This window comes from Haemaphysalis longicornis, unplaced genomic scaffold (assembly GCF_048455015.1).
Source record: "Haemaphysalis longicornis isolate Haplotype H1 unplaced genomic scaffold, Haemaphysalis longicornis Haplotype H1 scaffold_12, whole genome shotgun sequence".
Taxonomy (NCBI): domain Eukaryota; kingdom Metazoa; phylum Arthropoda; class Arachnida; order Ixodida; family Ixodidae; genus Haemaphysalis; species Haemaphysalis longicornis.
The window spans coordinates 108,326,794-108,354,578 of record NW_027526225.1 but is presented as its reverse complement, the minus strand read 5'-3'; the positions used below and the strand labels follow the sequence as shown (position 1 = coordinate 108,354,578).

General features: G+C 53.7%; 3 protein-coding genes and 1 pseudogene across 7 annotated transcripts in view; 1 reads left to right on the top strand and 3 right to left on the bottom strand.

The window, feature by feature from the left end:
* LOC144163210 (uncharacterized) overlaps positions 1 to 7,123 on the bottom strand; it is a 102,504-nt gene extending 95,381 nt beyond the window's left edge. Inside the window, exon 1 of one of the 2 annotated variants that reach the window (XM_077694068.1) lies at positions 6,798 to 7,123. In XM_077694068.1, coding sequence (XP_077550194.1) covers positions 6,798 to 6,884 — 87 coding nt within the window. In that variant the 5' untranslated portion in view covers positions 6,885 to 7,123. The remainder of the gene's footprint in view (positions 1 to 6,797) is intronic. The other variant, XM_077694069.1, reaches the window with a different exon arrangement.
* LOC144163209 (TBC1 domain family member 2B-like) overlaps positions 1 to 14,130 on the top strand; it is a 155,924-nt gene extending 141,794 nt beyond the window's left edge. Inside the window, exons 18-19 of the mRNA XM_077694067.1 lie at positions 12,482 to 12,559; positions 14,014 to 14,130. Coding sequence (XP_077550193.1) covers positions 12,482 to 12,559; positions 14,014 to 14,115 — 180 coding nt within the window. The 3' untranslated portion in view covers positions 14,116 to 14,130. The remainder of the gene's footprint in view (positions 1 to 12,481; positions 12,560 to 14,013) is intronic.
* LOC144162204 (uncharacterized) lies at positions 8,470 to 9,469 on the bottom strand (annotated as a pseudogene).
* Positions 14,131 to 26,066: 11,936 nt separating the features above from the next.
* LOC144163208 (tRNA (guanine-N(7)-)-methyltransferase) overlaps positions 26,067 to 27,785 on the bottom strand; it is a 103,758-nt gene continuing 102,039 nt past the window's right edge. For all 4 annotated transcript variants that reach the window (XM_077694065.1, XM_077694063.1, XM_077694066.1 and 1 more), the window contains one exon: positions 26,067 to 26,348. In XM_077694065.1, coding sequence (XP_077550191.1) covers positions 26,163 to 26,348 — 186 coding nt within the window. In that variant the 3' untranslated portion in view covers positions 26,067 to 26,162. The remainder of the gene's footprint in view (positions 26,349 to 27,785) is intronic.

The following is a 27,785-nucleotide window of genomic DNA, read 5'->3' as shown; positions in this document are numbered from 1 at the left end:
CACTCCACATCTTCTGCGTTTTTACCTTTTTTTCGGGACAAGGTCGCCTGCGGCTTCTCCGGTTTCTCCCGTTCCCCACGCGGCGCGGCAAACTTGGTCGGGGCCGGGCAGCCGAGCCGTGACCGGGTCGGTTTCGCTCGACAAAACACGGGGCAATATGATACAGGCCCGAACGGGCTGGCCTTATCGCCGTCGCGCGACAACGCGTGTTCCGGCGGGTTGCGCGTTCCTTGGTCAAACTTCTGGGCATGCAATTGCATACCTGACTTGTTTTTTTAAAGACGATAGTCTTTCTTGGGCTACTTAAACGCAGAAATTTTGGTCTGTCTGTCTGTCACTCGATTTAGCCACCCGGCCAAAGTGAAACAAAAGCTCCGCAATATACCCACAGCCAAATCTAAACACCTAAATCCGGTGATAATGTTCATACTTGTCAACATTGTTGAACAAGAACAAGACATTACGTAAATATAAGGCAGCAAATCAATACGTAAGTGACATTTGCAGTGTTCCTTTATTAAAAAAATGCATGGATATGTTTGGTCTTTGCGATAGCAAATTAAATACCACGTCAACGGCAGAAAACCGTCGCCTGCTGTTGCCCGCGCCACCTCTTGGCGGCATTTAAGATATAAAACGAGCGTTCCGCTTAGAACGCCCGTGGATAGGGCAACGTGGTTCTATAAACGTTGTAGTCGGGTGCCTCGATTCACGCGCGTCTCCGCCGTACGGCAGCGCTGGCATCGAGACATCCGACTTGGAGCAGTGGAACGCGGTAAATTTAAATTGACTTGAGCAGACCTCTAGCGTGTTTTCTCGAGAGGAACGAGACTGGAGAGGAACAGCATGAGAGGTGAGCGGGAAAGAGAAGGGAAGCATTTACTTGGCCGGGGCGCCAGTCGACTATCGTCTTTCGTCGACATTTGCAACGAAAGGAGCAGATACGCGGCCAATTTTTTTTATCTGTGAAGCACATCTACGCTACGCAAAGCGCATTGTCAGAATCCGCGTTTTGTTGCGCGTACCGCGCGTCGTTCTTATCGAGTGCGAAAGCGTCACCACTACTTCATATTTATCGCGGCGTCTTGAAGGAAGTTCACGCCGCGGAAAGTGTAGGGTGATAGCTTAAGCACGTAAAAGGACTCGTTGCTTGCACCGGAGCGACGTACACTGATCATACTCAATAGCAGAGAGTAGGCCAAAACGAATAGCACGATTGCGCGTTCGCACGCCCTGAAGAAACCCCCAGAGACATGCGTATACAGTCGCGCGCGATATGAATGCGACCGCCTAAGCGTTACTATATTTGGCTGTATAGCATCTTGGAGTAGCGTAGCTTAATTTCTCAGACTGAAGACTGTGGCGAGAGCCTATGCAGTATAGCCCATTTATGGCGAACCCGGTTTTAACGAAATACCGGCTATAAAGAACAAATATTCGTTTTCCGTTACCATTTGTATATATACAGATTTTATCTCCAGATATAGCGAAAAACGGGTATAACGAATTGATTTCCGCTTCCCGATGTGTTCGTTATAAGCGGGTTGGACTGCACTAGCCTCCTATCTGTTTAGCTTCTCTGTCTCGTCGATTGAGCGGGCGGCAGATTAGTTTTTGCACGCGTCCCCGCGGGCCTGTACTTGATACGCAGCTGAGGCAGTAAATCCCCTGACTTCGACTGACAGCTGGTTTCCGTACTTTCGAAGTGTCGATTACAGCTGACCTTCGATTTTGCGATACCCGATTGTACGAATCTCGCGCACTAATGAACAAATTCGTACTCCTTCGCGAAGTTGCCCGCAGGCGAAATGACTTATTGATTCTACAATGTTCCAGATTTCACGAAGTTTACGATTTGATAGGGTTGCCCACTTAACGAAGTTTCCGACTCAAGAAACAATTTTCGGTGCCCTTAAAACGAGGTTCTTCTGTCCCCCGCCCAACAAAAGACTGCTCTGCTGGTTAGCTCAGTTCGCTAATTCAGTGGTGCGCCACTGTCGTAGATAGGTCCTGGGCCCCGAATTGAAACCCCCTGACAAGGTAGAATTCGAGCGTTGACTAGGCGAGATAAAATATTTAAACGGAGTGGAATGTCCAACAATGTTCAGCTTGGCCTGATCACGTCTGTGATTGCGAGGACATCTAGGATGCATCTAGGCACCGAGCGAAGCGCACCGAGGCCTCGCTTTGCAGTACGACGGTGTCGCAAAAATTAACGAACGGAAGGAACGCTGCTCGCTCCCGTCATCACGTCTGGCTTGTAATTCGACACGACCGCACGCTACACTGGCGCGCTCGTAGTCGAACGGACGGGAAAGGAGGCGAGCGCCCTGGTCTCGACCCGGTGGACGAGACGATAAAAAGCGCGACGCGCGCAGTTACTCCACCCCCGCGAAAAACATTTGACAGACAGCGAGGCGCGAGAGCCGATGCCGGGGCTCTCGGCCCCCCTAGCCTCGAACTACTATTTCGAGCGAGCTCGGCCCGAAGGCGGGAAGGCTGTTTATTTGAACGGGCCCCATGCAGCCACTTTGCCGTGGAACCGCGGGAACGCGCCGAAAGCCTGCTGCAACCATCGGGCCCTTGCGCTTACTCCAGAAAGTTTTCTTCAGATCTACGGTAAGCTGCGGGTGCGTCGGCGACCCAGGCTTCCCTGGAGGGTTCGCGAGAAGACCCGAGAGACTCTGTGGAGGAATCGGGATTCGCAGTGCAGGGGACGCGATGAAACGAAGTACAGGATGCTAATATCTCCTCTGGATACAGCGATCAGTTTGGACTTTTGATCGCAATGGCTTTGACCCTTCGCCATCTGATTTCGCCCGAAGAAAGCTTCGCGTTCGACCATCGTCGTCATTAGACGGAGGTGTGCATGATTTTTCTGTCTAAATTGCACGTCCACGCACCCCTCTTTAAATCCAACCTGCTTCGAACGTGTCGGTATGGTGCAATCGGACAGACGTCATTGCGCGACGGGGCCAGGTTTGATCCGACAACGGGAAACGGTTTAATTTTTCTTCACTTCATAATCATCATCACAGTCAGAGAATGTTGGCTTTCCTGCAGTGCGTTTTCGACGCGACATACACTATCAGTGAGACGTAGAACACCCGCCAATTCGTCCGCTCACTGGTCGCTTGAACTGCTAGCGCCTGCTTGTAGTGGTGGCAGGAAGAAGTTTCACAGGCGCAAGGCTGTCTTGACAAGTATATCTAGGAGAACAGATACAGGAGATAGGAGAATGCTAACTGATACGAGGGTGTAGCGGAGGCCGGACTTCTCCGGGAGGTTGGGCACGGCCGGACTTGACTCTCCTCCGCGCTCCCCTTAGCGCGGGAGGAGGAGAGTCGAGTCCGGCCGTGGGTTGGGTTACTTTGAAAGAAAAAATGACATCAGAGGGCGCGATGGTGTTCGAATATAAACGTTGTCGCCAATACAGGATATACAGTTTGTATCACACCCTTCACGTTTCCGTTATCGTTCGAAGCTTTTACCCGCCATTCTGCTGAGAGAAGCTCGCACTCAGCGAAGAGAGTGTAGCCGTCTTCAAGCAAACTGTGCTTCACAAAAGAGGAAGAGGGTGGTGGGGAACTTAACCAACCGCAGTGCGACGGAAAGCGATACTGGAGCGGTATTCTCATGTTTTGTGTCCGTTTTGAGCAAGCCCTGATTGGCTTGCTCAAACCCGGATGTGACGTCATGCAAGCTCGGCGGAGCTAAGAGGCGCGGCTTCTCGGAGCAGACGATTTTTCGTCGCCTTGGTTCGCTGGCAGAACATTAAACACATAAAAGATAGTTTAAAACAGGTTTAGTCGTTCAAAATGTGTTTACAACAACAGTTGCGCAATAGTCAACCCAAAGCCCAAAACGGACAAACAGAATACCGCCCCTGGTATGTGGTTCCGTATGGCACACTTTTTTTTAAAACGCCCAGGCAGTCTGCTCAGTCATCGACAAATGAAACGCGAACACAAAATATGAACCACAACACGCAAAATTGAAAAATACTGTTCCTAGAGGTATAAGCCACATTTTCCAACTTCGTCTCTGTAACTAATTGCGTAATTTCGGCTTTCGTGGAAAGAAATCGCGCTATTTGTGTGTTCTGGCCAATATTTTCGTGTTTGCGTTTCATTTGACCAGGACTGTACCTAAGAGCAGCGAGTGTAGCCGTCTATATGCGGTCATTCACGGCTGTCCATTGTTCGCGCTTGAGTCGGTACGGCGCGCACTACCGCCAACGGCGATATGGGTCAACGGCATTGCAGTGTCACCCGGTTAACTGAAGGCGCGGTCGCACATGAAACGCCCACGAATAGGTTAGGCGACACCGCGCCGTCCCCCCCACCCACGAAAACCGCGATAATGAGCAGAGTTTTCGCAGCGACAAAAATAAACGAAGAAATTAGAGAAGTGCAGCGCGCCCTCTGTGTGCAGATGGCAAACAAGGGGTGACAGGAGACCAATTAAAAAGTGGTTCGGGGAACCCTTTTTGGAGCACTGCCGTTTTGAGGGACAAAAAAGATACGTTACGGATCGTGTGTTTTGAACTTTGGAATATAAAACGTGTTGAGTTAAGCCGCAGGATGCAGGACACATACGGATATAAAGAAGAAATGGGGGAAGGGGCGTGTTACGTCCACAGGATTCGGCGACTGCACTCTAAACGCGTTGTGGTGAACACTTTGCCTCCTCATTCGTATTATTTGTAACGCGGAGATTACAAACACACCAGTGAAGACTTTTTTATTATTATCTTGCCTTTGGTGAGATAGGCCCTCCGGGGCACCATATAGAGATGCGCAAAACTGCATGCCTCGCTTTTTCCTCCGTTATTGGTCAAGTGAAGAGGAAGCAGTATTTTTGAACTCACCTAATTTGAATCCCCGGATGGGATGAGCAGACCTTGTCGAAGTCACGACTATAAAAGTAGCTCCCTCTGATTCGAACGAATGTTCTCATCCGTTTAAATCGGAATAGACGAAATTCCCTCTTTAACTGGTTTAGTGTGCGCTCGTAAGGTCTGCTTCGCTGCCAGGCGTAGCACATCTACGGCGTAGCCCGCTGACTGCGATCCCGCATTGCTGCTTGACTGCAAAGCGTCTTCGACAAGCTGTTTCTGCCGAGAGGCTGCATGCGATGAAGTCTCGTATTTTGAACAGAGTATGCGTAACCAAGCGGCAAAACAAAAATAAGCGCAGGTGACACGCCTAACGAATAGCGCGGTTTTTGCTTGTAGATAGCTCGTCCTAGATGGCACACCGCTATAGTCTCGCGCTTGGTACTGGGGCTCTTCGATTACTAGTTCCGGGCTAACCGCGTACTGTCCCCAACGCACTCCAGTATGTTTTTAACACGTATTTCTATGGCGAGGGCAGTCCTCGAACTACCCGCAAACTACGCGAGGCGTGTCCGAGATTTGATTAACCAAGATCCCCACTACCGCGCCAGCCGGGTATGCCTGCTTACGATTCATACCAACCAGCAAATTCAACGTATCTCAGCAAGGCCAGGCGCGACGCTTATCTGACGGCCGTGTAGTTGACCGAAGAGCCCGACTGCTGAAAGTTGCGCAGTCACCGAACGGTGCGTTTTGACGCGATCTTGTGCGAAACATATTAGATGCACGGCTATGTCACTGTTCAGAGGAAATGATTGTCGCCGATGGGTTCTGTATTCGGCAGTTCTGTTCGACGAATTTACCTTTGGCCTCTTTTATTTGTCTATCGAGATCAATTCCTAGCCCAAAACTGCTCCAGCCATAGACATATTCTATGGGCAAATGAAATACGGCTCTGCTTTGGAACAATTCTGAGTAGTCCAATATGACGAACAAAAAAAAAAGAGACCTCTTAAAAGACGTTTCTTCCGGATGTGGCGAAAGATCTAAGAACCTGTCTGCGTCTTGTCGCTGCGAAATCACTGGGCGCACTCTTTTTCGGGCCTTACTTTAATAAACTGCGCACTCTAGGGCATCGTAAAATTCTTGCGCCATCAGACGTTGTTCGGCTTCAAAAAACTGCCGAGTTATAGCTGTTTGGATGGAATGTGCGGTGCTTTTATCACCTTTCGCGCAGTGTTTTACTGTCAGTTAGGCAACCCTAAAATACAGAGGCCTACGATAAGGTTTTGTTGCTTCTTGCATTTTCCTTCTCTTTCGCTGAGGTGTTTCAAAGCTATCGCAATGTAATAAAGTGCGGACTGCACTGACCAGTGGTCTTACAAAAATAGCAACTTCAAGGCACCTGTGGACACTTGCCTTTTTAACACCTCTTGTGTAGCTCATAGGCGTATTCTGGAGCTTCCGTGAGACTAGATTGGACCATTCGTTGCGTAAGAAAAACGGTTGCGTCTAGATTAGCCCGAAACTGTTCTTAAAGCAGGCACGTCTACTTCACCATTCACGCACCAGGACAAGTTTTGCGACTGCGCGCAGCTATCTAAGGGAAGGGACAGTATTCTGCGCTACGTCCAACGTCGTGAACGTTGCTGGACTCACACTTCATACAAAAAACAAGCAGACCACCGCTTAAACCACCCTCGATTCAAGCGTGCACTTGGTCTAATGCCTGTTTACACCGGTCATCGCGTGCGCTGTCCACAATATTGGTCAATCGGGGCTCGTTTCAGGAGGAATTTATTCGACGTTCTGCAGCTGACAGCCATCGCAGCGTGATCTCGCGAGTGCATGCGTGCTTCTGCGGATTAGCCGGCGCGTCTAGGAAAACAAGAAACGCGGGAGAGGCAGCTGGCTTGGCTAGCTGCCGGTGGTGGTTGGTGCGGAAAAGAAAGCAGCTTACCTTGGACTCGTGGTGGTCAGCGCTGGCAAGCGCGGAAAAGCAGACAACTAGCAGCAGGGCCGCCAGGTATACCGCGATCCTGGCCATCTTTCGCGGACTTGCAGTGTACTACGGGAACACGGCGTCAACAGCGACGGAGGGAAATCCACCGAGCGTCGTTCGTTCAGCAAAGCAGCGTGCGCGCGCGCGGTGACGGCGAAAAACTTGTTCTCGCACGAGCGTCGCGGGAGAGAGCGGCTTGCCGGCGCGACGGAGGAGCACGCAACGCGAGATACGGCTTGCGGAGGGGACGGCGGCTGTGGGTTCTTTCGCGGCGGAAAGTTGCCCCGCTGGAGTGGTTGGGCAAGAAAGGTGAGGGAGGGTGGCGGAGGTAGGAGGGAGAGGGGAGAAGGACTAGCGTGGCCGGACGATACGGCCGTGGCGCCGCGCCGTGGCATCACGCGGAAACGGCGCCAACGTTTGTTTCCGTGGTGGTGGTGGTGAACGCGCCAAGTTCGGAGCAGCCGGAGTGTCTCATGCCAAGGCCCAACGGCGGACGCGCGTGAATCGAGGCACCCTAGAAGTGACTCGATGAAAAACGCGGCCCCGCGTTCAGGCAACTTAAACGGCCGTTTATGACGGATCTTTATGCAGTGAAGTATAAACCAAGTTGCTGGACTCTATTCAGACGTTTTTATTGCGAAAGCACTATTACCCTATCTCTCAGAATAAAACCAGAGCGCAAAAAGACGGCAGCAAATAAAGACGAGACGAGCGTGACTACCAGCTAATCTATTTTTATTCCGCGACGTTTTTTGAGCGAAAGCACTACTACGCCATGTCTCTCAAGGTCATTCATCGCGTCGCAGTGACCTTGGGACGCCAGAGCGCGAGTGTGGCAGGCCATCACGCCACGTTATCAGCTGCGGAGGCATTCCATTTCTTACATTCATTCCTGTCCTTGTTTACTCTAGATTTTTATTTTAAGCCACAAGCCAAGTCATTTTATTAACCTACCTCTGCCGGTTTTGCTGAAAATTCATGGAGCCTCTTATTAGAAACTTCTTTCGTGATGTCTCCCGTATTTTCCAGTTTATAACTGACTTGCACAAAGGTAGGTGTACAGCAGAGGGTGGGAGCAACAAGGGCATACAACGGCCCGGCATCACCACGTCACTTCGCGGTGATGCAGTCTACTGGTACCCACAGTTCAACGTACGATGAGCACTAACTGGAAAGTTACCTAACGCGAAGCCTAAATGTAAGACGTTAAGCCTAACATCTGACCTCTAACGTTGTCAGCTCGTATGACTGAAAAAAGTGCTCATATGTGAAGGTGCAGGTACCAGTTGACGTCTAGAGCCTCGAGATAAAAATGATGTGTTAGCCTAGCCGGCGCACACACAGAATAGCACATACCGGCAGTTGTAAATTGTGGACGGTGTGCTGTAAAGATGCACTGACACGAAAATTTCATGTTACACTTTTATTGCTTTCATCGACGCTTAATGGTCTGGCAAACCCGAAACAGCACTTTAAATACTTCAGTGCGCGATAATTAATTACATTGAACGGCCTGAGTGAGTGAGTGAAACAACTTTATTGACGATCCGGCATAAAGGGGGGAAGGGGTAGGGTAATTAAAGCGAGACACTAGCGTGCTCAGACGTCCCGGAGCAGCAACCTACTCGCGTCAAACCCGTGGGGGCGCCGCTTTCGGCCGCTGGCGTTCCAGGATGCTAAGCACGTGCTGGACCACGTCTCTTTGGTTGCCTAGCTCTCGGCGATGATCTTGCTGCTGATGGCAGTTGGCATTGCTTCTTCTTGGTTACCCGGCGGTGGCGTACAGTCCCAGAGGAGGTGTCTCTGGGTGGCTCGCGCCTTCTTGCAGTGTTGGCATATATCCGTGGTGTATACCTCCGGGCAAACGTGCTTTGCCCAGACTGGGGTCCATATGGCGTGTACTTGCAACTGCCGTAGTGTGGTTGCTTCGCTGCGTTGTAGGTCTTGGTGAGGCGGTGGGTAGAGGCGTCTGCTCGTTCTGTACCACTGCAGAACGTCGCCGTAGGTTATGGAATACTCTTCGTCTTCGGCATCGGGTCTTTGCGGCTCCGAGGAATGCGTTGACGGAGACCCGCGGCTAGTTAGCGCGTGTGCCTCCGTATCTGCCTCCTCGTTGCGGTTCGGGCCCGCGTCCAGCTCCCCGGCGTGCGCAGGGAACCACTTGACGGTAACGTTGGTTTCCGGTCTTGCTAGCGTTGAACATACTCTTGCAGTGGTTCCATGGACGTTGTTTGTAGCAAAGTTGACTATTGCCGGCTTCGAGTCGCTGAGGACCGTGCGGCAACCCGGGATCGCTAGTGCCAGTGCGATTGCAAACTCCTCGGCTTGCGTGGGCGACTTGCACCGTATGCTTCCCGACGTTGTGAGTACTCCGGTGTCTGCTGCGATGACTGCTGCTGCGTACGTGTTTGGCCGGTGGGGATACTTCGCCACGTCCACGTAGTACGCGCGCGGATCGTTGGCGTGACCCTTTGTGAGGGCCGTGGCTCTCGCCTTTCTTCTTTCTTGGTGTACTTGCGGATGCATGTGCTTCGGTAAGGGTGGGACCCTCAGTCTTCGGAGAACGTCCCGGGGTAGCTGCTTTGCTACCTCCGGGGTCGTCGCTGGCGCGTTGATTCCGATACGTTGTAGTATCGTTCTTCCCGTCCTGGTCTGGGACAGGCGGTGATACTGCGCCGTTCGGGCTTCTGCTGGGCTTCACAACACGCTGGGCTTCTGCGATTTCTTCCAGCGTGTTGTGAACTCCCAACGCGAGCATGCGTTCCGTGTTGGTGTGGGGGTATAGGCCCAGGGCCGTCTTGTACGCCTTTCTGATCATCGCGTCAATCTTGATCTTCTCCTCCGCTTTCCAATTGTGGAACGACGCTACGTAAGAGATGTGGCTGACTGCAAACGACTGGATGAGTCGTAGTAGACTGTCTTCTCTCATGCCCTGGTACCGCGTGGCCACCTTCTTGAGTAGGCGGGTGGCCAGCGAGAGCTTTGCGTGGAGCTTCTGTACCGTCAACGTTGTTGCGGTTCAGGTCCTGGAGGTGCAGCCCCAAAACTCTGAGCGTCTGCACGTGCGGTATCGGCGTTCCGCCTTGGGTTACCACGTTGATGTGCTGCGTTGTCGGGCGTCACGCACTTTGCGGTGAGATCACTAGCAGTTCCGACTTGGTTGGTGAACATTTGAGTCCGGTGGGTCGTAGGTGTTCTTCTACGGCGACGACGGCTTCTTGGAGGGCTGCCTCGATCTGGCTGTCGCTTGCTCCCGTTGACCACAGCGTGATGTCGTCCGCGTAGATCGTGTACTTGATGTTTCTAACGCGTTCCAATCTTCGTGCAACGCCTATCATGACGAGGTTGCGAACAACAGAGGGGAGATCACCGAGCCCTGCGGGGTCCCCGTGCTCCCCAGCTGCTTGAGCGGTAGTTGTAGTTCTCCTGCCACAAGCCGCGTGGTGCGGTTGGTCAGGAAATCTTTGATGTAAGCAAATGTCCTCTCCCCCATGTTGAGGTGGGACACCTGCCGAAGGACGGCCGAGTGGTGTACGTTGTCGAATGCTCCCTGGAGATCCAGTCCGAGCACCGCTCTGTTATCCAACGCGGGAAACTGTCTGTCCACGATTTCGTTCTTGAGTAACAGCATGGCGTCCTGGGTACACAGTTTGGTCCGGAACCCCAGCATTGTATCTGGATATATGTTGGAGTCTTCCAAATAACGTTGCCATCTGTTGAGTAGGACATGTTCTAGCACCTTGCCCACGCACGACGTTAGAGAGATGGGTCTCAGGTTGTCTATGCTGGGTGGTTTGCCCGGTGCTGGCGGACGGGCAAGCTACCGCAACAATGGAAGACCGCGAAAACGGTCTTGAACGGCCTGAAAATCGTTCGTTTCAAATTCCCGCGCTTTCATCCCGACAGGCGCATATGACAGAATCCCGGCATGACTTCACCGCTTTGTGCGGACGTCAAAACACTGCGGAGGCCGGTGGGGGCGTTGTTTCGACCGTGTCGCCGCCGGAGCTGAACCCATAGGCTGAACCGGCTGAACGCTGAACGGCTGAGCTGCCTGAAGGTGCTAGGCCTACCATTGCGGCGGAAATTCGATGACCGCTTTCAATAAAAGTCCTGATGGCGACTTCTGTTGCGATTTCGGGCTATATTATCGCTTCCTTTCCCGTGTGTGGAATTTTATTTTTGCCAACAGTGCCTTTCTGGGCAGCGGTTATGCCTGTAGCTCTAGCTACGTGCACCCGTTTGTGAATGCGCCAGCGCCCGCTCGCCGCTCGCGGGGCCGCGCGCGTGAACTGACGCCACGAGTTTTAAATGCAGAGCATTTCTTTAACTCACGATGTCACCCGGCGTTGTCGGCGTGCCTCGGCGTCCGCAACAGCCGTTCCAGGTGCGCCCTCTCCACCGTTTTTCCTCTCCCGCATCACGCTACCCTCCTCGCTCTCAACAACAGGTCCGCACCCCTCCCCCTACACTATATAAAAAAATAATACTTACCGGCGCCTGGTTTCGATCCCACGACCCTGCGGGCGGAACGCGAGGTACATGGTGCTCTACCCACTGCGCCACAAAGCCGACACAGAATGGAAGGCTACGAACGCGCCTTATATCCTTGACTCATTCAAACTACGTCAAGAAGCTGCTGATACAACGCATTCACTACCTGTGGGCGGAACGCGAGGTACATGGTGCTCTTCCCACTGCGCCACAAAACCGACACAGAATGAAAGGCTACGAACGCGCCTTATATCCTTGACTCATTCAAACTACGTCAAGAAGCTGCTGATACAACGCATTCACTACCACCAACTCCCCAAACACTAAACGTTAACGCAATACACCCACCCCCTATGCGACGCATTTACTCGAGTCCCCCTCACGGGGAGATGGGCCCTTTTTTAACAAGCGCTGTCGCGTCATTTCTTTTAGCTATCACGCGATGGTGTGACGCTGATGTCCATTTGCGGAGTGCCGCTCCGCGCGCTGCTCCGTCGGCGCGATAAATGAGATCCGTTTAAAGTATGTTCTTCGCGTCGCAGGCCGCTCATATTTCAGCCAGGGTATTCTGTTGAGTAAAGGAAGCGAACTGTGCAATAATATTAACGTGGAAAATTGGTGTCAGCACTCCTTTAAGTTTGGTGCATGCTGGAGCATGCACCAAGCAATCAATGAATCAGTCAGTGAATTGCTTTGAGTGCAAGCATTACGGGGGTAAACCAAAAGAAATTTGTGACATACTCCGAATCATGCATGCGTGTTTGAAGCCTATTAAAGTATTATAAACACAGAGTAGCACATACCCTATGTGAAGTATTGGACGTTTTATTTCAGCAGCAATGTATGTACGCTGTTTTGCACAATATTTTGTGGTTGGTTCAGCCAAACCATTGTATTTTTTTTATTCTGTTCCTATAATGCATTTTTCTAAATGTATACGATGTTAGAACTGCAGCCCGAAATTGTGGCTGCCAAAATGACGACTGTTTGCAATTGAGCCGCTCTCCTAACCTCCCATCAGTGTGCCTTTCTGAAGGCGGCTAGCGTTGGAAAACAGAAGTCAGTGGTGAAGAAAAACTTTGCACAGTCATTTCATGTTCCCCAAGGAAGAGTGAAATCTATAGTACGAGTTTTGTTTGTATATGCAGGTGGCTTTCGGCGAGCTGAACCCATTTCCCATGCGGGTCATCAATGCCAAGCGAGCCACCCACATGCAAGCCGTCAAGGTAAAGTGACTGTGTTTAAGCCGAAAAGCCTTAGATTTCTATGTTTGAAGCACGCGAGTTGTAAGGTACCGTACCTTGCGCGTACAACCTGCCCCTGCATATCATCCGCACTTTCAGCCCGCCGGAAAAGAAAAAAAAATATCCTCGCGTATTGCCCGCACATTTGATACAGGAAATGCTGCGCCAAAACTACTGCTCAAGCAACACATCATATACTATGTAGACAGAAAAAAAAATATATATTTAGCAAGTAGAATACACTGACTGCAAGCGAAAGTCACAATTCACTAATAAAACTCAGTTGTTAGAGTGCGCTCGTCCTTGTTTTTTCTTCCCTATCCTTGTATGTTTTGCGCAATCGCTACTATGTAAACTTTAGTCAGTGTTACTGTGTAGGAGCTTAACGGCACAACGCGCATTGCCGTGAAGCTGCACTAAAGGAAAAACCCCGCGTATTATCCGCACCCCTACTTTGCCACTGAAATTTCCGCATTTTTGGTGTGGGTTATACGGCATATCGTTGATACAGAAAATCGAAGGGCAAGGCATGGGGCGTTTGCTGAGGAAAAGAAACAGCAGTGCCATAGGGGGGTTCTGACAAAGGGCTAGTTGCTTGTGGGGAGGACTGAAAAAGTACACCACGGCGAAAGAGGCTAGGACAGCTCAAAATGTCACTCGGCAGAACTGCCAACGAGGACGCAACTATAGACGAAGCTGTGGCCTAATGATAGCGAGATGAAAGTTGAACAGTGCAGAAAGTCCAACTAGGTTGTCGCCTTCACATTCTTTCCCATATTTTTTTCTGCTATTGGCGTAGTTTACCCCATCAGCAAATAAGAAAGTGTATGACAACTGCATCTTACCGGTACTCACCTACGGGGTAAAACCTTGGAGGCTCACTACGAGGGTTCAACTTAAATTGAGGACGACTCATCGCGCAATGGAACGGAAGATGATAGGTGTAACATTAAGGGACAAGAAGAGAGCGGAGTGGGTGAGGGAACAAACGCGCGTTAAGGACATATTAGCAGAAATTAAGAAGAAATGAACGTGGGCCGGGCACGTAGTGCGAAGGCAAGATAACCGTTGCTCATTAAGGGTAGGAGAGTGAATCCCTAGTGAAGGCAAGCATGGCAGGGGGTGGCAGAAAGTTAGATGGGCAGATGAGATCAAGAAGTTTGCGGAGACAAATTGGTCGCAGTTAGCACAGGACCGGGATAATTGGAGACCTATGGGAGAGGCATTTGCCCTGCAGTAAGCGTAGATAGGTTGATGATGATGACCATATCAGTGAGCATATTTCGTGTCTAGGGTTAGTGCAACGAGCCTACAAGCAAGGGTGGGGCATATTAGGAGAAAGCCGCACTTCAAATCTAAATGTGCATTGGCTTGTTTGCATGAAAGTGATATCTCCAGTCAGTTTTGCAACGCATAAACTGAACTGATAATTGCAGGAACAACTCCGGAAGCTGGATGAAATACGCAGCTCGTTACCCGGAAGAAAAGTCGATCGAGAATGCAGCAGCCCGGAATCCCCCGACGACCCGTCGAAGTAGGCCAACAAGCACACTCATCTACCAGCGCCGAAGCCTGGAGTGCCGCCATTTTGAGAGCCGTGGAATTGACGGCAACACGACTATTGCTTGAAGCAGTGGATCTAAGCATGGCCAGACAATCTTGCTGCTCTTTTGAGCGATTGGCCCTCAATATAATTACCGCATGCACGATTTTTTATGTGTACTGCTATTTTGTAACACTACTGCTTTGCTTGTCTGGTGATCATAATGGCTTTGATGCTCTTGTAGCGATGCAACAGCCCGCGGATGAGAATTGACTGAATTGTAGTGCTTATATGTCTTTAATAGTGTGGCGTGGGTGTGACTTGGACGGTCCACCGCACGCGGCGACCGTGTATACGGGCCGGCGTGAGGGGCAGACAACACAAATGCAACCGTCCAACACAAGCAATGGCGGGGTTTATTCTTCGAACCCCCGGTCCCCCTGCTTCTTGCTCCGATGGCGGCGGCCGGAGCCGTTCGGCTCGAGATGGCCGCGCCCGCTTGCTGCTTCGCCTGCGAAAAGGGAAGAGGAAATTACCTGGCCGGCGATCGTGTCGCTGTCCCGGGCTAGACTCTGGTGCGCGCGCCGTCCTTCTTCCCGCCCGGCCGTACGGCTCGTGACGTCACCGCGTTCTCCCCGCGCCCCATTGGGCCGGCTGGACTCACGTGGTGCGTGACGTGGCGGAGACGACGTCGCCTCCGGGCGAGGAGCGATCGCCCCTACCTGACCCGCGCCGGTGAGAGCGGGTTCCCGCCACTACCCTTTCCACACTCCTCCTCCCTTAAGACTGCCACCACCCCGGTTTCAAGATGGTGTACGACTCCAAGATGGCTAGCGTTCTAACCACCTTAGGCTAAGCGGTTTCGCCTACCTTTTATTCCGCCTCCAGCTCCTCCAAGAGCTTCTGGAGGCGGACTGCGTGCTCGTCGTGCTCCCCGCACTCCAGGTCCAGCATGTCTTGTTCCCCCTCGCTGGAGGCGTTTGCCTCCTCATGCTGGGCAGGGGCCGGCTGCAGGACGGCCGCCTCGCAAGATGGCGACCCCTCCCACAGCCTCAGTGCCTCGGGGTTAGGCCTGGCCGGAGGGGCCACCGGTGAACGGCCCCGTCGGCCCGCTGGCACGCCTCCCTCCTGGATGGGCCCGCCCGGTCCGGCCGCGTCGCTGCTGCCCGCCGGTGGGGCCAAAATGGCGGCCCGGTACGCGGGGTCCCGCAGCATCCGGGCCCGCACGGCCGCCACGTTGGTACCGTCGTCTCCGTGGTCCAGGTCCGGCCCGTGCCCCGTGAGGGCCCGGTGCTTCGCCTCCGACACCAGCAGCACGCCGCAGTCGGGGCAGTAAGTGGCCAGCGGGTCCGAAGCCACGACGCCGTCGGGGAAGCGGGCCAGGTAGTCCCGCGGCGTGTGGCCCCGGAAGACCCCGGGGACGAGCTCCAGGGGCAGGCTCGGCTCGATCCGCAGCTGGGCCTTCCAGGGAGCCGAGCTGCAGTAGCCACGTGGGGGGCTATTTCCCTCCTGGACCACCCACGTGGCCACGCTGCGCTTTTTGCGGGGCTCCCCGCTGCCCCCCGGGGCCGGCTGGTGTCGAGCGGCTGGCACCGGGCCGCGGAAGTTGTGGTCCCGCAGCGGCTGGACCGGTGGTTGCTGCGCGGGGCACGTGGAGGGTGATGGGCCGCCGCGGCTCGCCCAGTTAGGCCGCGGCGCGCACGACGGCGCCCCTGGTCGTGCCGCTTCGGCCGCACGTGGCACCACGCCGTCGTATGTGGCCGTTGGGGCGCCTCCGCCGCGGCCGGGCCTCTCCATCCGCTCGTCCCACGGCCGGTAGCGCGCGTCCCGGCGATGCTGGCCGAAGTTGAACCGGGTCCTTCTCCGGGGCCCCCGTCCGCCCGTGCTGCCGCTGCTGCTGCTGGGTGGTGGTGGCGGTGGGCATTTCTCCATGTCGGTTCGGTAGCCGCTGTGAGACTGGTCCCGCGGGTTGCGTGCCGGCCGCTTCTCGCCTTGCTTGGGACGTGTTCGCCGCCAGGGGGTCCCTTGGCCCGCGATTGGGCGGCTGACGTTGCAGGCTCCTCCCTTTTTCCCCAGCCGCCCGCATGCCGCTCGACCGCCGCGGGCGATTTCGCCGTCCCTGTCGGGTGTTGTAGCGATGAGAGCCTGCCGCGTTCGCGGGGGGCGCTTTCGCCGGGTTCTGCTCCTGCGCTTCCTCGGTGCTGCCTGCCGTTTCTTCCCTTTGGAAGTACGGCTTGAGCTCCCCCACATGAATCGGCCGAGTGATACGACCGGTTTCGGCCTCTCGAAGCACGTAATTAAGCTGCGAGACTTTCTTTGCCACGACGAATGGTCCGACCCACTTGGGCGCGAGACTGGCCGCGAAGCCTGCGTTTGCGTCGCTGAGTGCGTGGTTCCGTCTCAGCACTGTGTCGCCCGTTTGGTACTCCACGTTTCGGTGGGAGCGGTCATAGGTGGCCTTTTGCACTGCCCGAGCCTTCTCCCTGTTTTGGTTTGCGGTTGTGATGGCGGTTGCCAATCGTTCCCGCAGGCGCCGTGCGTACTCGGTGACTGCCGTCTGCGCTTCCCCGTTGTCGAGCCGTTTGGCCAACACTGTGTCCGTAGGCGTCGGTAGCTCTCGCCCGAACGTGAGGAAGGCTGGTGTGAAGCCAGTTGAGCGGTTCTCGCTGGTGCGTAGCGCGAAGGAGATGGCGTTGAGATGTTCGTCCCAATCGCGGTGGGTGCGCGCGTAAGCACCGAGGAGTGGCTTCACATCCCGGTTGCGGCGTTCGGTTACGTTGGCCTGGGGGTGGTAGCATGAAGTGGTTTGCTGCGCGACCCCCATAACGGCGCACGAGTCCCGAAAGACTTTCGACGTGAAGTACGCGGCGTTGTCGGTAATCAGCCGTTTCGGGAATCCGTACCGACAAAACACCTCGGACAGCTTTTGCAGGATTTCCTGCGCCGTCGCTTTGCGCAGCGGGTAGATTTCTGCGATTCCGCTGAAGTGGCATGTCACCACGAGCACGTACTTGAACCCCCGTTTGCTGCGCGGCAGCGGGCCCATCAGATCGCACGCTAGGATTTCCCACGGCTTCGTGCTTACTATGGGGTGCAGCAGGCCCGGCGGTTTGCCTCCCCTCGGCTTGCGCTCCTGGCAGACGTGGCACGTACGTACATACTTGCACACCTGGGCTTTCATGCCCGGCCAGGTAGCGTGCCGACAAAGCTTTTGCCATGTCTTTGGTGCGCTACCGTGACCGTCTGCGTCGTGATAGTGCTGCAGCGCGGCCCGTCGGAGCCTGCGAGGAATTACGGCCTTAAAACACTCGTCTGAGTCGTCTTTTGCTGGCACATATTTCAACAGCACTCCATCGCTATCCAGCAGGAAACTGTCCAGCTCGCCTGCGACCATACCGGGTGCGCTCGGGCTCGTCCCGTCGGCGCTGTGGGGTTCTGAGTCTTTGCTGAGGCCCGCGGCTGCTTTCCGGCAAAAGTCGTCCTCTCTCTGGGCCCGCAGCAGCTCCGTCCGGCTGAATGCTACCTCTAGGGGGGGCCTTGTTCCCACCATGTGCGCCTGCTCCACGCTTTCGGGTCGCGTATGCTCCCGCGCTTCGCTGCGCTTTTCTCTCGTTGACAGGGGTCGCTGACCCTCGGCCTCCTCCTCGGCCTCCCCCGCCGGCTGCTCGTCGTGTACTGGTGCCCGTGACAACGCGTCGGCTACCACGTTTGTGGCCCCTTTGCGGTATCGCACCTCGTATTCGAAGCGCTGTAGGGTCAGGGCCCACCGCGCGAGCCTTCCGCTCGGCTCCCGGAGGCGAGACAGCCACGTGAGTGCCATGTGGTCGGTTTCGACCGTAAATTTGGTCCCCTCTACGTACATCTCAAACTTCCGCAGTGCGTAGATGATGGCCAGGCACTCTTTCTCCGTCACCGAGTAGTTTCTCTCAGCGGGCGTTAGTGCGCGGCTGGCGAACGCCACCGGTCGCAGCTGCTCTCCCTCCGTTTGGAGGAGCACGGCTCCTATGCCGAGGTCACTTGCGTCCGTCTGTATCACGAAGGGCTTGTTGACGTCCGGCAGCTTTAGCGATGCCGTGTCGGCAATGCTTTGTGATAGCCGCCGGAAACTGCGCTCCTGCGCTTCTCCCCACTCCCAGGGAGCGTTCTTCCTGAGTAGTTTTGTCAGGGGCTCTTGCAGGCGTACGCAGGCCGGAATAAACTGACGGTAGTACCCTACCATTCCGAGGAATCGGCGTACCCCGCTCACGTCCTTCGGCGCGGGGAATTCCAGGATTGCCTGTAACTTCCCTGGGTCCGGGGACACTTGCCCACGCTCGACCTTGTACCCGAGCAAACTCACTTGAGAACTGCAGATTTGGGCCTTGGATGGGTTCAGTGTGATTCCCGCCGCCTTCAATTTCCCCAAAACGTCCCTCAAGTGGCTGAGGTGCTCCTCGAAGGTGCGGGAGTACACGACGATGTCGTCCAGGTAGGCGAGTGCGTGTTGCCACTTGGCATCTCCAAGCACCCGATCGATCAGCCGCTGGAATGTGCTCGGGCTTCCGCACAGACCGAAAGGCATGCGGACGAACTCATACAGCCCCCGGTGGCACGTGAATGCAGTTTTGCATTCGTCGCCCTGTCGCATCTCGACCTGCAGGTATCCCTTGCTGGCGTCCAAGATGGAGAAGTAGCCCGCACCCCCGAGGTTTGAGACGATTTCGTCCACGTTCGGGAAGGGGTACGCGTCTTTCTGGGTGACTGCATTCAGCCTCCTGTAGTCCACGCACAAGCGCCAACTACCGTCTTTTTTGCGCACCAGCACCACCGGGAATCCCCACGGGCTCGTTGAACGGCGAATGATCCCCTCTTTGAGCAACTCATCCAACGCGGCGTCAGTTGCCTGCCGCTTAGCGGGGCTTACTGGGCGGGGATTGCATTTCCAAGGCTGGGCCTCCCCTGTGTCGATACCGTGCTGTACCAGGTTGGTACAGCCGGGCCGCTCGGTGAACATCTCCTTGAACTCACCCAGCAGTGACAGGACGCGATCTTGCTCGGGGGTGGACAGCTCGCAAGCGTTTGCTAGGAGCGCGCGTAATTCCGCGATCCGTTCCTCCCGAGAACGCTCCTCCGCCGCCGCTACGAGCGGCCGCCCCGCGGGTGGTTCTCGTCCGGGCGCGTTTACCGGTGTGCCGCCAGCGCGGCGCTCCGGCGCGGCGCGTGTCGGCTCCGCCACCGCCGGTGGCTCGGCGAACGGCACGAGTGACATAAGCGGGGGTTCCCGATAGCCTCCCATGCCGATGTCGACCGCGATGCCGGTTTTGGACATGAAGTTTCTGCCCAAGATGACTGGGACCGTTAGCCCTGGCAAGTGCACGAAGCGCATTCGCCGCTTCTGCCGATTCCACCGCACGGTGATGCGCACGTCGCCGCCCGATCGCGCCTCCCCGCACGCGAGCTGGAGGGGCTTCCCTCGGTCGCGTAACCGAACGGCGTTTCGCCTGAGGTGGTGGACGACTTCGTCCCCTATGAGCGAGGTGCTCGCGCCCGTGTCCAAGAGCGCTTTAAAATCCTGCCCCGCGATTGCGAGGTCGATGAATGGCGCGGGCGAATCCGGCGGAATTCCGACCCGAAAGGCTGTCGGCGCTGTGATGACGTCTGCATTAGCTGGTGCCGCCGCCGGTGCCTTCACCGGCGGCCCGCTCCGTTTCCCTGACCCGACGGGCAAAGGCGAGCTATGTGACCCGGTTGACCACAGCCGTAACACCGTATTTCACGGCGTGGTGCCCGATGCTGGGCCGGCGCTCGGCGGCCGTGGGGCCCCGCGCCGTCGTCGTTTGGTGCGGTGGTCGGCGGTGCCGGTAGTTGCCGGAGCGGTCCGTTTGAACCGCCTATCGGCGCTCTCGAGAAGTCCGGGCTTCCCGACTCCGCGCTCCGCGGCCCGGATAGGTACGGATGCAGCGCTCGGTCTGAAAGTGAGAGCCGCGTTTGCTGCTCCCGAATATCCCGATCCGCCTGCCCGAGGAGCGCGCCTCCGTTCCAGGCGCAACTAGGTTCGAGCGACTCTCCTGGTGGCGGTGGTGGCCGATACGCGCGAGACGCCGCGATTGCGGCTTGCACCTTGCGCGCTTCTGTGGCCAGCTCATTGAGGTTGCGGCAGCTGCAGCCGCGCAGGTATAAAGCGAAGGTGGGGTGGCTCTGCCTCACGACGCGCTCGACCCGCTCCGCGTTCGAGGCTTCCGGGTCGGCGTACTCGTATAGTTCCTGCATTGCTCGGACATACTCGAGCAGCGGTTCATCGGGCGCTTGCGTACGCAGTTCGAGCTCCCGGCGCATCCGCGGTTGGTAGTCGTACGGCAGGAATTCTTCGCGGAACGCCGCCTGAAATTCATCCCACGTGGCCGCTGTGCAGCCGACGAGTCTGTGCCACCGCGCAGCGTCCCCCACCAAGGCCGCGGGCAGAATTCTGCTCAGGGCGTCGCTGTCGCTGCAGCCGGTCGCCTGTCGGTAGCGATTCAGAGCCACCAAGAACGCGTTTGCGCTCGTTTGGTCACTGCCGCCGCTGTACGTCGGAATCGGCATATTGACGCGGGGGCCGGGCGGCCGTACCGCCTGCAGGGCCTGCTGAATCGCGCTGGCGAGTGCCGTTGCGACACCGGCCGTGTTTGCTGGACCTTCCGTGCGCCCACTTACCGTTTGCGGGGGCGACTGGATCAGCATGTCCGGCGCAGCGTCGTTCGTCCACGGCACCGTGGGGTCTGTCGGGCGCGCCGCCCGTGCAGCTTGGTAGGGCACCGTGCCGATCGGCGCGGGGTGCTCGCTGCGTTTGGGGAATGGCGCGCGGGGGAAGGCGTTTGCCTCGTACGCGAAGGGCGAGCGCCCGGTGCCGGTCGGCGCCAGTTGCTCACCGTGCCCGCGAAAATGCGCGGGGGCCGACTGTGCGCGCTCCGCGCTCATGACTCGGCCGTAGGGGGGGTGCTCCCGACTCACGTATGCGTTCGCTGGTGGCGTGAGGAACGTCGGCCGGTGAGGGGTCTCCGCGGCTTGGCCGGCGAGCATCATCAGGTCGCACCACTCGCTGGCGTTGTCTGCCATACTGTTCGCCTCAACTGCGTTTGCAGACGAGGCCCCACGTTGGGCGCCAAAATGTGGCGTGGGTGTGACTTGGACGGTCCACCGCACGCGGCGACCGTGTATACGGGCCGGCGTGAGGGGCAGACAACACAAATGCAACCGTCCAACACAAGCAATGGCGGGGTTTATTCTTCGAACCCCCGGTCCCCCTGCTTCTTGCTCCGATGGCGGCGGCCGGAGCCGTTCGGCTCGAGATGGCCGCGCCCGCTTGCTGCTTCGCCTGCGAAAAGGGAAGAGGAAATTACCTGGCCGGCGATCGTGTCGCTGTCCCGGGCTAGACTCCGGTGCGCGCGCCGTCCTTCTTCCCGCCCGGCCGTACGGCTCGTGACGTCACCGCGTTCTCCCCGCGCCCCATTGGGCCGGCTGGACTCACGTGGTGCGTGACGTGGCGGAGACGACGTCGCCTCCGGGCGAGGAGCGATCGCCCCTACCTGACCCGCGCCGGTGAGAGCGGGTTCCCGCCACTACCCTTTCCACAATAGCAACTTCAAGATTTTAGTGAAGTCGCTGCAGGATATTAGAAGTGAATGCAAAGCTGATGCACAAATTGCGATGGTGGCAACTTACTGGAGAACGCAAAAGCCCAACCAATCATAAGCACTAAAAATTCGTGTGAAAAGAGTTGTGTAAAATTTTCTAGCAAATATCTGCATCCTTATAACACCGCCTTTGTAACCTCAAGAATACACTTTGAACGACTGCAAATCACCTGCGTACTCTTTTCGGCGAACAAGCAGTCAAAACGTATTGAAAATTCCATTTAACTATATTTTGTTTTGCAAGGGCAAATCAGCTGCAATAGCATTTATAATGCGCGGACTTACTGAGGACTGGTCCGGGGTCTGTGATACCTATATATACACCTTACTGCAATGTTTTTTCCGGAACTTAACGTTCTTTTTACACCTTTATGAACAACAGATGAATGACTCCTTCATTTCCATGGAAGTTTTGAAACATTTTCTTTTGGAAATGTAATGGCTCGTACAGTTGTTGGTGACTTGATATAAGTTTGACAGTGCCTTGTGCAAGAATGAGTTTTTTCCAGAGTGTGAATGGGTAGCGTATTTTTTTTTTGATTGTTCGAATATAGCATTCCAAGAAAGAGCAAAACTCAAGGAGACTGAATGTTTATGCATCAGTTTAGTTATATGTGCTCACAATTATTGTATTCGTAGACACGTCGTAGGGAAGAGGATATACTTACTATTTAGACCTCAGATATTGTGTGGCCTCCAAGTAAGTTATATGTGCCTATTGTTTTCTTTATTCATATATACATGCTGCTGGAGCAAAGCCTGTTGTTTCTTTATTCATATATACATGCTGCTGGAGCAAAGACATACTTATCGAGACATTTTTTTTTCTAACTACAGAGTTTGCTTCAGAAACCTGCAATATATACACAAGCCTTCGACTTTCCTACAATATTTTTATAACGTAACAGCCAATGCCTTTCACCATTCAGATATTTTTATGTGCTTCGGTACCTACGAGAATTCTTGGACGACTGAATGAATTGTATGACATTTCAACGGACAATAAAACATTGTGAAGAACAAACTACGCCAGGCTGTGATGCAAATTTATTCAACGCGAATTTTGACCTCCCAGGAATAACTATCACAGAAAACAAAATACAACAATGTAACGAAATTGCCGTTCGCTCATGATCACAGCACGATGAGAGATGAACGAAAGAATGCAAAAACAGGCTGACAAAAAGGCTTCAAGCAGAACTTGCTATGTATTCCTGGAAACAGACGAGAGCTTTACTGCAATAATATCCGGTAACGCTGATAACGTGCGCCACACGAAATTTTCACTACTGAAATATGGCATGCTATGTGCACTTTGCGACATCTGTCAGCAGATAGTGCAAACTGTGCATTACCAGTGACGGTTCTGAAAAGAGATGTAAAATTTCTAACCGCATGATAAGACTCTAGGAACGACATTAAAAAAAAGACCCCAAAAAACGCTTTGAAGGAGCCCCCGGCCACTCTGTGCATGGCGGCTAAAGTCGTGCACATGGAGGAAAAACTATGAAAGAAAGAAATGAAAGAAAAGCCGTTCCACTCAATGTGAAAGCTGTCAGAAGTGCAGAGCAGTGATTCGCCATAATGGGCTGTACCGCCGTTATCTGCTTACTGCTACCACCCATTGCGCTCTTTGCTGCCCTGTCTCATTCCTCTCTTGAAGAATGGAATGGAGGTTTGTCCAACACATTTTGAATTTCCCGCCTTCGCAGTGCTTGCGCGCCCCCTGCCTGAAACTGCACCAGCGGGAGTTCTGTTCCTTTTGTGCTTACTTTTCCTCCCGGATGTGCTGGCATTGCACTGCCACTTTTTTTTCGCTTACTATCGTAAAAACCAACCCAATGAGCGTTCCCAACTGAATGAACGCGGGCGCTGCCAGTTAATTACGTATATTTTGCCTCAAATGTACCGCAGTTTTCATTGCGCTATAAACAACAGGGAGATGTATGACAAGCGCCAGCGGTTCGCAAGTTTCGAATGGTTATGACTATATAAACCGCCTGGTTTTCGAAGCCTCTGGGTTACGCCGCGATGACGGGACTCTGCTACGATGGTACACCCTGTGGCTCTATGTACTTCGGTCCAGCGAGCAAGCTACGACGACAAGGCGAGCCCTTGAAGTTCTCTGCACTTTAAAAAAGAAAAGTATTCCTTCCTCCATGGTTGTGTGGCTTTTGTTCGCCATAGGAGGCAGACAGCAACAGCGTCTTAGCAACGGCAGCAAAGGCTGGCCCACCAACACTATCGGAAATTCATTCTCCTGTTGACACAATTTTTTTCAGTGCTGGAAATACTTACCTGACAGTTTGATCCAGAATAACCGCTTTGCAATACCGAGTGGCAATGCGTGGGAGGTCGGCTCAATTCCTTTACGAACCGAAGCAATCATACATGCCACAACAATTGCCAAACCACTTGGCTCTGAAGTTTGCTCCCACTCGCATTAGCTGTGTGATCCTCGGATATGGACAGGTGATGAAGTCTATGACGATTGATCTCTTGGCATTGGGCAAGGCAAGTGGGACAGATCTCAGCCCTGTATTGGCACTTGTGTTCGCGCACAAGAGCTCACTTGTGCGAGAGAAAATTCGATACCCCATTGAACTGCAGCCAAACGGCTATAAACGAAAGCAGTACAGCTTTCTCAGAAACTTCACAGTTGAAGGAAATTTTGTTTTGGTCGAGTATCTTTCAACAGCGAAGTCTCCGAGAAGGCTGTACTGCTTTCCTTTGTAGCTACACGGCTGCATTTGAGGTGGATGTAGAATTTTTCTTCACAGAAGCAGCACAATCGCCTCCTTTTTTTCATACACAGTAAAATCCTGTCACAAGAGACACTGTTACAAGAGACAATTGGTTACAAAAGACATTTGAATGAAAACGTTTCGGTTAGTTTTGCAATGACCGCCATGTTATCAAATTCGCACACAAGAGGCCTTTGCTACAAGAGACGTTTTCCAGGTCCCTTGAGTGTCTCCTGTAACAAGATTTTACTTATAGCAGCCGCAGCCTAAAGGCACATTCCCACTGGCGATTTGTCTCGTCGCGCGACGGCGCGCGTCGCGCGATGAGGCGTTGAGGTGGTGTTCGCATATGCGATGAGCGATAATGCGACTGCGTTCAGCGCAGCTGCTTCCCGACTTGTACATATGACCTCGTTGGTGCGTCAACCATTCGAAGTCAAAGAATACGCGACAAACGCAGGTAGAAATCAAACTAAAACACATGCTACTAACCTGGAGCAATGCCGAAAGCATTTGCGGGTTGCGGGAGGAGCAGAAAATAACAAACTCACGAAGGCTCTTTTCAACATATTATTGCACGAAGAAATGCACACGCTTGCTTTCACGCCACAACACCCGCATCACGGCCCACAAATGTCGCTTCTTTTCACATGCGCAACGTTCTGACGCCTCCGAACTCTACGCGTGTTTACCAGTCGCCGATAGACGAAGAGGCTGCAAGTCAACCTACCGTCTCGCTGTCCACCTAGCTCCATTTACAATCCATACACGCTTCTCCACACTGATGAGTTCCACGCTATTCGTTGATTAGTGCACGCGCACGCTGAAGCCACTGACCAAAGAACCGATGCACACGGGAAGTTGCTTGCCGGCCCGACCCGGCGGGTACAGCGATAGCGGGCCAAGCGCCTGGCCGCCTGGCCGAGCCAGCCGAGCGAGCCAGCGGCGGTGGTGGCGGCGGCTCGTCCTCGCCCGCCCGCAGCGTTTGCATACCGGATGTAAAGAAACGTTTCGTTTCCGGCTACGTCAGCCTACTCCGCGGCCATGATTGGCTTACCGGTTTTGCGGGGCCGTCGCGCGACGAGAGAATTCGGACCGAGAGCGATCGGCTCCGCCGTCGCAAAACGCCGAAAAGCGACGGCCGGCTCGTCGCTTTTAGTCGCGCGACGAGGCGCATCGCCAGTGGGAATGTGCCTTAACGCTGCCAAATGACTGACACCACTTGATTGACACCAAGGTCGTATGGGCTACAATACGTTTATTTTCAAGCTCACACAATTAGTTGAGGGCGATTTAATTTACTGACGTAGCCAACTGTCGATAGGCTAGCTAGTTTTTTTTCTCGTTGTGGTACGTGCACCCTTTTTAAGCAGAAACGAATGTTACGTACCTACACACTGTTCAAGAACCTGATGCATTACACACATGGTTCAATGTGTTGTGCTTATGAAGGTCAACTAATAGCCTGTTCACCACAATAATGTTCAAATGTAGGTCAGACCATGGGAACACTGCAAAACAACTGCAGGGTGAAAACCACAAGACTAAAGTCTTCCTTCAAAATATTTTATAAAAATAAGGTTTACATCACACAATTTCCAAGCACGCACACACAAAAATCAAATTGCTACCAGTGGCATTCGTCTTTAATGGCCAGAGTCACTGCCTTCGGCTGCACCCAGATCGCCCATCTCAACATCGCTCGTGACGCCGGCCACATAGGGGTCCGCAATTCTCCTGAAGACAGCCAGAAACTTCTCTCCGGAATTTCTCGTCACCTTCTTCCCTTCTTCCGTGCTGTCGTAGAGCTTTTCGACGACGACGTCATTCTTCTGCGACAACGAATGGCATTTATCGACTATTTAGTGCAAACTCCACAAAAAAATTCGTGGGTGGTGCGAAAACTTCAAGCAGCTGCACCAAAAACTGAACACAATGTAAGACCATTTGTAAAAACCATACAGTTGGCTATCGCACAGTGAACCACCCTATCTTGGCAGGCTTTCTGGAACTAGCCCGATGCACAGAACTTGTTGGTTTCGAGCGTGAAATACAAACAAGCATTGCAAGCAGATGTGTGCTAGTTTCACGCGTGTCCCGGTGTCCCGGGATCAAGTTTCAACGAGTGTCCTGGTGTTTTAGTACGGTGACTACATGAAACAATGACGACGACGACAGGAGATGCCGACAGCCCGAGCCCCTAAGGGGCTTCGCCCCTAAAAATTGAGAGACCTTCCACAACTGTAAAGACAGAAGACCAGGTAAGCCGTATTGGCGGATAACTACATTGAGTTACGAATGGTGTCTTACCACACTGATCGAATCAAGACACATACTCACAAATCCCCTGAAACTAATTCTAAATTATTTCTCATCTAGTTTGCTTCAGGATAGTTTCGATAAAACAAGAGTCACAGTTGTTTTCTGTAACCGCACTCCCTCCACTGGCAGCCACGTATTGACAACAGACAGTAATCCTGTAACATTTACAACTTCACCGCGAACTAACTGTGACGAAAAAAATGAAACCCAGCATAATGATAGGGTCATCCTAGCAGCCAGTTTGGGTATAATTTCTTCCGAGATGTCTACATTAGATTGAGAGCTACAGAGCATTTTACACTATCTCTGGAGCAAGTGTGTGCAATTCTTTGTCGACGTGACCCGATAGGTGCACGCAGTTTCAGCCCGAACCTAGCGCATGACAGCTTCGCTTTAAAATGTGGGCAGTCATCCATACACTTCCGAGCGGAAGATTAATACTACACACGACGTATAAAGTGTAAAGGGACTCGAAACGAAGGCAGAACTATAACACCTTACTTTAATTCTCACTTCCTGTGTTACAATTCTTGGGAATTCCACTGGTATTGACTGAACAACCGAAGAAAGCAGCATGTTTACAGGGGCAATGTGCATTCCTTGAGCAGAGAATTTCAAAAGCAGCGTGTACTTTTGATTTCTGTAATACCGTATTTACTCGCATAATCCTCGCACTTTTTTTTCGGAAAAGGCAATGCAAAGTTAGGGGTGCGAGAATTATGCGAGGAAAAAAAAATCTGGTGCACAGTGTTGCCAATTCGCCTTATGCCAATTCCGCTAAATGTAGCGGTCATTTTTTGTATATGTAAGCTCAGTGTTGCCAACAGCAGCTATTTCTTTTTATTTTATTATTTACAACGTAAACAGTCTCCCGTCGATCAGCGATCACGAAATTGCCGCCTTTGCTTTCTGGCGCGCGCCCTATCTCGTCGTCGTATGTGCGTGCC